This window comes from Amblyraja radiata, chromosome 28 (genome assembly GCF_010909765.2).
Source record: "Amblyraja radiata isolate CabotCenter1 chromosome 28, sAmbRad1.1.pri, whole genome shotgun sequence".
NCBI lineage: Eukaryota > Metazoa > Chordata > Chondrichthyes > Rajiformes > Rajidae > Amblyraja > Amblyraja radiata.
The window spans coordinates 7,365,232-7,378,134 of NC_045983.1; the positions used below are offsets into that span (position 1 = coordinate 7,365,232).

At 40.6% G+C, this 12,903-nt stretch overlaps 1 protein-coding gene across 10 annotated transcripts in view; it reads right to left on the bottom strand.

Moving 5' to 3' along the window:
* Nucleotides 1-12,903, bottom strand: part of ksr1 (kinase suppressor of ras 1) — a 156,109-nt gene that overhangs the window by 33,442 nt on the left and 109,764 nt on the right. For 9 of the 10 annotated variants that reach the window (XM_033045676.1, XM_033045677.1, XM_033045675.1 and 6 more), the window contains 4 exons: nt 11,228-11,409; nt 5,849-5,918; nt 3,225-3,308; nt 1,192-1,253 (listed from right to left, as the gene is read on the bottom strand). In XM_033045676.1, the coding sequence (XP_032901567.1) occupies nt 1,192-1,253; nt 3,225-3,308; nt 5,849-5,918; nt 11,228-11,409 (398 nt within the window). The remainder of the gene's footprint in view (nt 1-1,191; nt 1,254-3,224; nt 3,309-5,848; nt 5,919-11,227; nt 11,410-12,903) is intronic. The other variant, XM_033045679.1, reaches the window with a different exon arrangement.

Here is a 12,903-nt window from a genome sequence, read left to right on the forward strand (position 1 = left end):
ACCACTTTCTTTACTGAATCATGTTCCCCTCTACCATAATTGAGAGCTCTTAACCAAACTCTGACTACTACCCACAATGCTGCTCTCACTCAGTCTCATCTCAGGCCAAGGATAGTGTTCCCAGTTCTCAAATTACACCTCACAGTCACCACACGCAATGAATCATCCTTTGCAATTTTTTGCTATCTCCAATGAGATTACACATCAGCCTCTCTTCTAGTACCCCAGGGACCATTCATTTGATGCCAGTCTGTCCCTTCTTGCCCCCTTCCACCAACCATTCCCTTTCTCAAGACACTTTCTCCTTTCATTGCAGAAAATGTGGCACATGTTTTTAAACTCTTCCCCTACCATTCAGGGACCTAAATAGTCCCTCCGTGTAAAGCAGTGATTCACTTGCAATTAAGAGTCATGGAGTGATACAGCGTGGAAAAAGGCCCTTCGGCCCAACTTGCCCACACCGGCCATGATGCCCCAGCTACACAGTTCCACCTGTCTGCATTTGGTCCATGTATCTGTCTAACTGTTTCTTAAATTTTGGGATAGTCCATGCCTCAACTACCTCCTCTGGCAGCTTGGTCCATACACTCACCACCCTTTGTGTGAAAAAGTCATCCCTCAGATTCCTATTAAATCTTTCCCCTTTCACCTTAAACCTATATCCTCAGGTCCTCGATTCATCTACTCTGGGCAATAGACTGTGCATCTAGCCGATCTATTCCTCTCATGATTTTGTACACCTCCTCAAATCTAATGTACTGCATTTGTCCTATTACAACATGGCCTCTATTCAGAACAAACACCAAATGCAGGTTAGGTGATCATTTTACAGAGCACCTTCGTTCAATCTGCGGGGCTATCTGAGTCTCCAGTTGATTGCGCTTTTAATTCTCCACCCTACTCACGCTCCCACTCATCTGTCTGTGGTTTCCTCCATGACAAGGCCCAACCCAAGCTTGAGGAGAAGCATCTTAACTTCCCACTGGGCAAACAGCAGCCTTCCGGACGGATCACTATACTGAATTCAACAGTTCCAGGAGATTTACCTCCTTTGTTAGTAAGAACTGGCCTGATCATGAAACAACAAAGGGTATTTTTTTTACCAGTCAGATGAGAGGTGTCGAAGCTAACCCACAAATCATCTTACAAGGAATATGTTTGTGCAATCTATATTATGATCTGAAGTCTTACTTTGGGGAAATGAAATCCGGCATGGAGGAGCTTCTTTTGTGCATTTGTTGTGGCACTTTAATCTAAAAGCAAAAAATAATATAAAAATGCATTAAATGTTCAAAACTAAGGCAAACAATAGCTTTTACTGATCATTTAGTGACAATTCAGCAGGAAGAATGGAAGCAGGTGATTTACCATGAATATTTTATCACTGAAAACTGCTTTGCTTAAAGCCCACTTGCTTGTAATAGTCCTCTCATTTACATTCTGTTTTCCTGTTGACCCTTTACATGACCTGCTTGACTTCAGTTCCAGATAGTTAAAGATTGTTCTAACCGATTATATATTAACAGGCTTTGAGAGCAAACAGTAATGTCCCCTTATGGAAGTTTACTCCGAATTCGCCGTAAAGAGTCCTGGAGCCGGCACATTGATGCAATTATAAAGAAAGCCCATCAACGCCTCTACTTCCTTAGAAGATTGAGGAGATTCGGTGTGTCGATGAATTCTCTCAAAATTCTGCAGGTGTGGACAGGTTGCATCACGGCTTGGATCAGCAACTCTAATGCACTGAATAATGAACACTGCCTGATCCATCATGGGGACTGACCTCCCCACCATCGAAGGGGTCTACAGCAGGTGCTGTCTCAAAAAGGCGGCCAGTATCATCAGAGACCCACACCACCCTGGCCACACTCTGATTTCACTCCTGGCATCAGGAAGAAGATCCAGGAGTCCAGGTTCAGGAACAGCTTCTTTCCAACGACCTTCGAGCTATCGAACACTACGAGGTCCAATGAAACGTCAAACTATGAACTGCCTTGGTTGCATTTTGGGCTTTGTTTTTATTTTTGCATTATATTGTTTTTTTTTTAATTTATTGAACTTTTTAAATATTTGTTTATTATATTATCTATTGAGTATTGTGTTTATAAACCCATTGTGCTGCTTTAAGTAAGATTCCATCGTACCATTTTGGTATATATGACATTAAAACACTCTTGACTCTTCAGGTTTGGTTAATTAAACCCTTAAACCTATATTAAGGGTTTGTAAACCCTTGCTCTGTTTGCATTTAAATGACCAAAGAATTCGCATTCCGAGAGGATGTATGATTAAAAATCAATATTTGTTCTTGAGATTATATATCAATCACAAAGTACCAGCAATATACTAACGAGCATGGATGTGTTTCAGTCCAGCCTACATTCAGAGTGCTGGATGGAGATCAGTAGCAGACACAGTGGGTGACTGCCACACTACTGCCCCTCAGCCAAGATCAATAACCAAAGCAAAGACCTGGGATTGAATTTGTAACTTTACCAGCCAGTCCCATATACGGACATTTATTCAGGTTCTGTCACTCATTTGGTAAAGCTTTTCGCTTGTCTATGTTAAAGTCTCAATCCGTAATAAGACTCAAGGACTCGGATCATTAACCATCAGTAGATAGTCTATTTTACTGGCCAAGGGGAGATGTGCCTCAGTCAAAGGCTGTGATCACATCTCCAAAGTTCGTTGGCACAACACGATATTTATACACACAGAAGACGACTCATGTGATGGACAAAGGTTATGTAGTTCAATGCACAACGGCTAATTAGTTCAATGTGTTAAGCGTCAGGTCTGCAAGTAATACACAAAGATGACTCTTGATGATGTACGCTGGTTAAGTAAATCAATGTGTTAATGACATTGCTGAGTTTGCCCCTGCTTGCAAAGGCATTGTGTCAAGTACCCCATTAGGCTTTGCAATTCTAATGGGCCTGTCCCATTTGCTGATTTTTTTCGGCGACTGTCAGCATCATTGACTCAAGTTTCAGATCACTAAACAAGTCGCGGCGTGACGACGTATTGAATCGCGGTCTTTCCTCAAATGTCGCAACATTTTTTGAAATGTTCAAATCTTTCGGTGACCCTGATACGTCGGTCAATGACGCCGGCAGTCGCCGAAAAAAATCGCCAAGTGGGACAGGCCCTTGAAGGTTTACTTCTACATCTGTGCCACTGATTTGTACGATTACAAGCATAACTGAGCCATTGTCACCTACCTACAGTGTTTGCACTTCACGCCAAACATCATGTTTTTTTGACAAACTTGACATGTCTGAGAGAGCCAGGATTTTGTTGAAAACCTGAAAATAAATATTACATCGGGTTTTTAGTCCAAGAGATGTATAATTAATCACAGCTAAGTGGAGGATTATTTCATTCAGCAGTATCTTGCAACGTTACAGCCAAATAGAATATAAACTAATAGTAAAGCAATGATTACCAAGTGTATTTAAGAAAAGCAATAGCACTTAAAAAACATAAAATTCACATTGTTTAAAACTGCTCAATACTAGTCTTTAGACTTTAGAGATACAGCATGGAAACAGGCCCATTGGCCCACTGAGTCCGCGCCGTCCAGTGATCAGCTGTACACTAGCACTATCCTACACATTTGTGACAATTTACAATTTTTTTTACCGAAGCCAATTAACGTATAAACCTATATGTCTTTGTAGTGTGGGCGTAAACCGTAGCAATTGGAGAAAACCCACGCGAACACAGGGAGAACACACAAACTGACGCATGTTGTCTGAAGAAGGGTTTCGGCCCGAAACGGCGCCTATTTCCTTCGCTCCATAGATGCTGTTGCACCCGCTGAGTTTCTCCAGCATTTTTGTGTACCTTCGATCTTCCAGCATCTGCAGTTCCTTCTTGAACACATACAGACTTCATTCAGCAACTCTACCGCTGCGCCACCATGCCACCCTAAAGTAGAGCCAGTCCACTTCTGCCAGTCTTAACAGAAGCAATGTTCTCATTCTTAAATGTGATGCAGGAGAACTCAAATAGATAAATCGACCAATTGGAAATCGTAATTTAAAATCCTCCTGTTATGTGGCACCTCACCCACATTCAGCAAAGAATAAAACATCTCTATTTAGTCTCCTGTATTGCCTTCCTTAACAGCCTGTGATGCACCTCATTAGCTCTAGATATTTAACCATCCCATTAACACCTCCTTTTTAATGATAACTTGCGTTATAATTTCGTAACCTCCTCCACGAATCCTCCAACTATAATATTCTTCTCCCTAGTTAATACAGATAAGAAGTATTAATTTATGACCTTTGGCTCCATACATACATTGCCATAGCGATCACTAATGGACCATACTCTACCAGGGTCCCCTTTGCCCTTAAAATGTTTGGAATTTTCCGTACCCTTGTGTGTACCAGTCATACGTTTGGGTCTTTCTTTGTCCTCCTAATATCTTTGAGTATTTTCCCCAGTACATTTCCCGGATATTTTTCTCCATATTTGCTCCTCTATCTCCTGCTGACTGTTAGGAGGTTTGCAATAAGAAAACTAATCATAATTTTGCACTTTCGAGTTCATTTTAAAATTATTTTATTTGTTTTCAAATCGTTGAATGGGCTCGCCCCGCCTTACCTCTCTGAGCTGCTCCACCTATATGCTCCTGCCCGGTGCCTCAGGTCAGCTGATCAGCTGCTCCTTGAGGTACCACGGTCTAAGCGGAAGCTCAGAGGGGATAGAGCCTTTTCTGTTGCTGCTCCGGCACTTTGGAACACCTTGCCGTTGCACATCAGACAGGCCCCCTCACTGTCCATCTTCAAATGCCCCCTAAAAACTCATTTTTATTCTCTGGCTTTCGACACTGGCTGAGACATTGCTCCTGTTCTTAGTGCTTTTAATGTCTTTTAATTTTTACTGTTTTTAGTCCTTCGTTTTACGGTTTTTAATGGTTTGTAATAACTTTTTGTCCATGAGTTCTCATGTACAGCACTTTGTGGCAACTGCGGTTGTTTAAAGCGCTTTATAAATAAAGTTTATTATTATTATTATTATTATTATTCATTACTGGAGTAATTGACTCCTTAATCAATAATGCATTGCCATCTCCTCTTTTACAGTCTACACCCCACTCCGCAAGCTTGCCTGAATATTTTATATCCTCACTACATGGCTTTCAATAGATGGAGGAGATGAAGGATTCACTTTTCATTCGCCTGGGCTTATCTAGGTGTATAAAAAGGGAAGGCGATTCATTCCATCCAAAAAAATAGTATTCATCGGTTTAGCTGCAATCCCAATCAATGAAGCAGACAAAATGCTATCCTTGGAAAGCTGTAACAAACTAGATGGGATGCACAGTATATCCTCATCTTCCAACACGGTATAGCCCTGATTTTAAATATCCTTTTAAGTCATTGCCACTTCCAATAAGAAAGGAGACAAAATATTGCAGATAGACAAAAATTGCAGATAGACAAAAAAGACGGAAATAGACAACGTTTTGGGCCGAAACCCAAGGGGTTCGGCCCGAAACGTTGCCTATTTCCTTCGCTCCATAGATGCTGCCTCACCCGCTGAGTTTCTCCAGCATTTTTGTCTACCTTCGATTTTCCAGCATCTGCAGTTCCTTCTTAAACAAAACATCGCAGATCTTTGTTTGACTCATTAGCTATTTTTGAATCAATGTGGGTGTCCTTTATTGTATAGATTTAGATAAATTGAACCATGTCACTATATTCTACATCTGCCTTGCTTTATTGAAAGACAGGTTTAAACAAAGTACAAAAGTACATTACGTCGGAACCACTGCATAAAACTTTAAAAACATAAGCTAAAAATGCTGAAGTAATTCTAACGCATCACTTACCTATGTGTAATGGAGAGCCCAAAATCCCTGTGTTGCATCTGAGGGGATCCTCGTGGTACATGTAACGAGTCTGCAACAGAAGAGATCGGCTAAATTATTATTTTTTTAAAGCAATTAAAACTGCCACACACTGAGAGTTTATGCATTAAAATAATTCAAGACCATGGTTATTTTCATAAATGTTGCCCTGTCAGGCCATTATGAACAATGATGCCAATAATATGTATGCTAAAACATCGTTGCAAAAAGAACATTTCTCAACTAAAATGGTGTCTATGAAACACCAAATATTTCCAACTGATTTAAAATGGAAAATCTTAAACTTCTGAAGTCTGGGACATGGAACAATTTTTGGGAAGTTGATCTGTACTAATAAAAACTAATCAAAGAATCATACCTCATGGAAACAGGCCATTCGGCCCAATTTGCCCATGCCGATCAAGATACACCAATCTATGCTAGTCCCTCCTGCCTGCGTTTGGCCCATGTCCTATTAAACCTTTCCTTTCCATGTATTTGTCCAAATTTCTTTTAAACGTTGTTATGGTACCTGCCTCAATTTCCTCCTCTGGCAGCTATTTACCCGATCTATTCTCCTTATGATCTTATATATTTCCATAAGATCACTCCTCATCCTCCTTTACTACAAGGAATAAAGTCCTAACCTGTCCAACCTCGCCCTATAGCTCAGCCCCTCAAATCTTGGCAACATCCTCGCAAATTTTCTCTGCACTCTTTCCAGCTTAATAACATCTTTCCTATCGCAGTGACTAAAACTGAACACAATACTCCAAATATAGCCCAGTGCAAATTGGAGGAACATCTCCTCATATTTCGCTTGGGTTACTTACACCCCAGCGGTATGAACATTGACTTCTCTAACTTCAAGTAGCCCTTGCTTTCCCTCTCACTCCATCCCTTCCCCCTTCCCAGTTCTCCGACCAGTCTTACTGTCTCCGACTAAATTTTATCTCAGTACCGCCCACTCCCCTGACTCTCAGTCTGAAGAAGGGTCTTGACCTGAAACGTCACCCATTTGTTCTCTCCAGAGATGCTGCCTGTCCCGTTGAGTTACTCCAGCATTTTGTGCTTCCTCTGTTCAGTTGGCTAGCTCTCCCTGAATCTCTGCACAAGAAAGACCTAATTATTTTTATAAATCTCCGATAGAAAGTGAAAGAATGGTAAAAATCAATGCAGAACTGTATATATATTTTTAAAATCTACTGCGTGGAACAACTTTTCTCAAAACAAAATGTAATGGGTAGTTTGATGTAGTTGTGCATTTATGATCAACATGTTTGCAATGTAAACAAAGTATTAGAAATACTTAGCGAGTCGGAACTGCATTGTGTGGAGAAACAAAACATTTTAGGAAAATTAAATTTCAAACAATTGCAGTCATAGTGAATCACACTGGGTTAATGCAACGTAAGGCTGCGGACAACCCATCTCATATTTTACCATTATGTTGGGTTTCATCACTAGGATTATGATATTGACTCGATTGATCAAAGGAAATATGTAAGTACCAACACAAACCAGGACAATATCAGTTACATTACCAAACACATAAGAAAAAAAAATTACAAATGACAAGCCTTGTGTATTTAATTCTTGAAGTTTAATCTTTTCAGTAATGAAAGTGATCAGCCATGATCACAATGAATAGCGGTGCTGGCTCGAAGGGCCGAATGACCTCCTCCTGCACCTATTTTCTATGAAAGTTGTAACTTTGTCGGTGCCAGACACATGGCGATTCTTGTGTGCTGCCTACGTGAGGTCTGCTGTATGATTTTACTGGGTTGTGTGCAAAACAAAGCATTTCACTGTACCTAGGTACATGTGACAATGAAGTATCATTCAATCATTGAGTTCAAAGTTATTTACAAATACACTGTGTAAAAGCTGCAAAATGAACGGTAGAAACAGTAGTAAAATGAATGGCTTTTGGTAAACGATTTTCTCCCCTTGATCTTCGAGTCTTGAATAAGCTGAGCCAAATACTTTCTACTCGTTCAGCCAATATTCGTTTATAGGCATGGGATTTCGGGATTTACCCTTTCATCTGGCACATCATGACCAAGGCCATTTCCTAGTTTCATCGCCCCACCCACCACCACCAACACACGGAATACAAGTTGTTGCCAGGATGAGCTGGATATTGGTTGATGCTCCTGCCTCGTTCCAACCCACTTCCCTTTCTCTCTTAAACCAGGGCATGGGATTAATTGCTCAACGGGCGGGTCTGTAAATTAAATAGCCTCTGTAAATTGCCACCATTGTCCAGGGAGTGAGTGAGAAAGTGGGTGAACACAGAACTAGTGTAAACAGGTGATTGATGGTCATTGTGGACACAGTGGGCCGAAGGGCCTGTTTTCATGTTATATCACTAATCTAAACTAACAGTTTTACACTCGCTTCAGCTAATGAAGTGAATCGCTGATCCATGCAGACTAAAATTTTGTAGACTGCAGATAAACACAGTAACTCAGTGGGTCACGCAGCATCTCTAGAGGAAAGAATAGGTGATGTTTCGGATCGGGACCCTTCCTCAAACTAGAGCCAGGGAGGAGGGATATGAAATATGATAGAGGTATGAAATGTTTCAGAACAAATCAGAACCAGCACCAATGACCAAGGAAAGGTAGAGCCCACAATGGTCCATTGTTGGCTGTGAAAGAGGTCATAACGAAGTGATATATGAATGCAAATAGTGGAACGTGCGGGATGACTAGGGTGGGGGAGGGGCAGAGAGGGAGGAAATGCAAGGGAATACATCTTGGGTGCAACCCAGCATCTGCAGTTCCTTCCTACACATATCTTAGGCTGTGTTGTGCTTACTGACCATAGTGACAGGGAAGCACTAGTAACACATCTTGCTGCCTCTAAAACAGTGATGTAAAAGTAGTTGCGACCAGTCCACATGAACATTACCCAGCGACTGACCGCAACAAACTAGATTTACCAACTCCATTGAAGACAGCTGTGATTAACCTGTCAACACCAAAGCTCTGTTTTTAAAATATGGTTTTAGTATTAATTTCCACAGAGACAAGAAGAGTGGAGATAAAATCGAGGTAAAATAGAAACTAACATAAAAAAGGAACAAAAAGCATAATTTCACATTTGAGTTTATAGAATGCACAATATTAAAGTGTTTGGGATTTTTGTGCAAGAATCAACACAATAAACCTCACTGATGTGCTTGTTTTGCAGTATTATAAATTATTCCATGAATTTTAATTGTTCGGCAAGATGTCGATTCTCGCTATCTGGCCCAATAAGTGAAATGTTATTGTTAAATTTAACACTGCAAATCAATGTAGATTACCCATCCACACTTTCCAATTAAGAACAAAGAGCTTCTACACTTCCACAACAAATACAATCTCATGCAACATCCAAAAGCAGCGAGTTACAGCATTCACGTTAGGCATCGTCATGCTGGCAGTAAGGGTGCTGGCAGCGAAAAGCAAATGTTTTATATTTAATGATACTGGAGGTGTGATTATAAATTAACTGCACCCACACCCAAGTGCCCATTCTATTGTTGTACAGCTCTTGTGATAATTAACCTGCTTATTCTCCCAAACTAACCGCTGAATGTTAGTCACCCAAATTAATAGAAAGGTTCAGTAGGTTGTTAAAGCACAAAGTTCGAAAGCCCTCACCTCTTCATCACAGCCATTCATTTAAAGCCATACCTAATGAGATTGCGATTCAATGAACTCATGAAATACTGGTCTTGGATCAAGAGTATATCGAATTATATTACTGTCTGTATTGAAGATAACTGAAAATAATACATTTCTAAAATTGTGTACACATTATGTATAAAATCATGAGAGGAATAGATCAGGCAGATGCACAGAGTCTCTTGCCCAGAATAGGGGAATCGAAACCCAGAGGAACATAGTTTAAGGTGAAGGGGAAAAGATTTAATATGAATTTGAAGGGTACGTTGTACCGTGCTCCTTCCCTTCATCCCATCCCAGGGTGGAAATGTCCAACTCTAGAGGAACTAACTGTAAGTTGAGAGGGGGAAAGTTTAATGGAGATGTGCAGGGTTTTTATTCAGCACAGAGAGCGGTGGGGGCCTGGAACCCATTGCCAGGGGTGGTGGTGGAGGCAGATACGATAGTGGCATTTACGAGGCTTTTATATAGGCACATGGAAGTGTAAGGAATAGAGAGATATGGATCAGATATCGGCAGATGTGATCAGTTTAACTTGGCATCATGTTCGGCACAAACATTGTGGGCCGAAGGGCCCTTTGCTCGTCTGCACTGTTCTATGTTCAAGAAACAGCCACAGCTGGGAAAGGTCAGCATGTCAAATCGCCTTTGAAGGAGAGGAGACGCTATCAGCTTGTGCACCTTGCCGATTCTCAAACGCCTCATGGCTCAGAATACATCGAGCAGAACATAGTGAGGCGTTTAGCAGACACAAGAGTGCAGAGCAGTAAGCAAGACACCCGCAGCTGCTGGTAAGTGGTCAGCAGATGACAGTCCTGATGATCCATTATAAATGCAAGCTAATCAGGTATACTCAGTGGTACCATGGATTGTTTGCTCAGTGGACTGAGTTACACATTTCACAGGGTCACAGGTACAATTAGCCAATTGCTGTTTCCCCAGTTTGGATAATTAAAAATATTTAGAAATACTGAGATGCAACTTGGAGATAGGCCCCTCGGTCCACTGAGTCCGCACCAACCATTGGTCACCTGTTCACATTCATTCCATGTTATCCCACCTTCGCATTCTACACAGTTGGGGCAATTTACAGAAGTCAATTAACCTGCACGTCCTTGGAGTGTGGGAGGAAAACGGAGCGCTTGCACAAAGCCCACGCTGTCACAGGGAGAACGTGCAAACTCCACACAGATAGCACCCGTGGTTAGGATCGAACTCGGGTCTCTGGCGCTGTGAGGCAGTATCTCCACTGCTGTGCCACTGTGCCACCCAATTATAATGCACTTGGACTGTTCACACCTTTATCAGCGACCTGGTCAAGAGTTTATAGTATCATACCCCTTGTATGACCAGCTAACTTGCTTTCTCAACTACATAACGAAGGGATTAGGAAAGTGAAAGTGAAATTAATTGTTTTCGAGTAGGTGATGAAATTAGAATTTTGGAATTAGGGGATGAAATTAGCATTATTCAAAAAAATGTAAGATTCCCTTCACTCTGTATCAATCTGCTTGGCTATAAATTAGTTCTCTGCTCATTCCATCCATTTTGAAAAGTAATGCAAAAAGAGAAATACAAGCATGTCATGCAGGAATAAGCCATTAAAAAGCAAACTAATGTGGTAAATGGAAAGCATCCAAACACAAAGCATAGCTCAGCATCATACTATTGTTTAAATACCAACTTTTAGGAGAACTGTGGTCATCAGATGGACAAGGCGTTGAGGGAAGACAGTAAGAACTTCCGATAGACGGAGAAAAGAAAGGCCTACATGGTAATAAGGGGGATCGGGTCACGATATCGTCACAGCTGGTGCCACTGCCATTGATGTTCAGATTGAGAAAAAACTTGTTTTTCTTACCGAACCTAGGAAGGAAGACAAAAAATAAACATAAGCAGTTGCAAAAATGCATGGAACTACAATATAATCATAACTGCACAGCAAGTCACAAATTTTTTTCGGCACTAATACCAATAATGTCAGAGCATAATGTAGTTATGTCATAACCATCCGACAACGTGGTTGAGTGCACAGAAATTGTATGTATAATTGTTGGACAAAATCCTCAAGAAATTCTTAAAGAGTTTATAAATACATGCTAAATCGGCAAGGACTCTTATCTATTTGAATAAATGATATAAGTAAAACCCAGCAGGTAATTCACTTAATTGGAGCTTATTTTACACACACCTCTGTTGTAAACTGAAATCAGAGCATGGATATTTGGAATGAGAGTTTAACTAAACTGATGAGGGTTGCACAGTTTGTATGAAAGGATTCTGACAGGAATCCTTGACATTTGGGCTACTATTTAAATTACTAACAGAAACATTTGTCATGTTTGACAATTTACTCAATTAAAATTCCACTCATTTGACTCAAAAGAAAGCAAATATTCATCACTCTGTTGTCTGGATAAGGACATGGAATAGATACCTCGACCAATTTCCTCTTGCACCATAAGAACAAGTCAGCAAACTTGGCACTGACTGAGAATTAACATTGTTTATCTGCTAAGATATGATTAACTATTATCAGAGGAATCGTTCTAATGATTTTTTGATAGCCTCGGATTTACTACTGAAATGGGGATTAACTAAAAATAACAAGATGTGAATATTGAAATTTTTTAATAATAATTCTAGTAGTGTCAACCATCAAGTATTTGGAGGCCTGAAATGAAATGTTCCATTGCCAAGAAGAGCAATATTCTTTCAACATAACATCAGGCAAGGAATTGTGCAAGTGTTTTGATCAAGAATAATCCAAAGGTAAATAGTGTGTGTGAATTTTCAGCTCGGTTTAGTAGGATAGCATGGGTTGGTGACCTTTGCAATTTTCTTTACCAATACAAAATATTTAGTATTTCCGACAAGAATCTGTACACCACCAATCATCCTCTGCTTATGAAAAAATGTCAATGTGCTGGGGGTAACTCAGCGGGTGAGGCAGCATCTTAGACAAACAGAGATTGGTGACGTTTTGGATTGGGACCCTCCTTCAGAATGATTGTGGTGGTGGGAGAGTGGGGGGGGGGGGGGGGGAGAAGCTGGAAGAAAGGTGGGGGTGGGACAAAGTTTGGCAAGGGATAGGTGGATAATGGTGAAGGCAGATGTTTGGACAAAGGCAACAGATGAAAAGGCAAAAGGTGTGTGATTCTTTAAGTATGATTCTTCTCTTCCCTGCACTATCCAGAAGTGAACACTAAGGGGCAGATGTGAGCAACTCAGGCCGAACTATTTCTGCTGAAAGGTCATGAACCTAAAGCAATAGCTCTATTCCTCTATTCACCAACGTTACAACCCAACTGAATATTCCCAGTGTTTTATTTTGTTAAATCTTGGGGTTAATAGAAAATA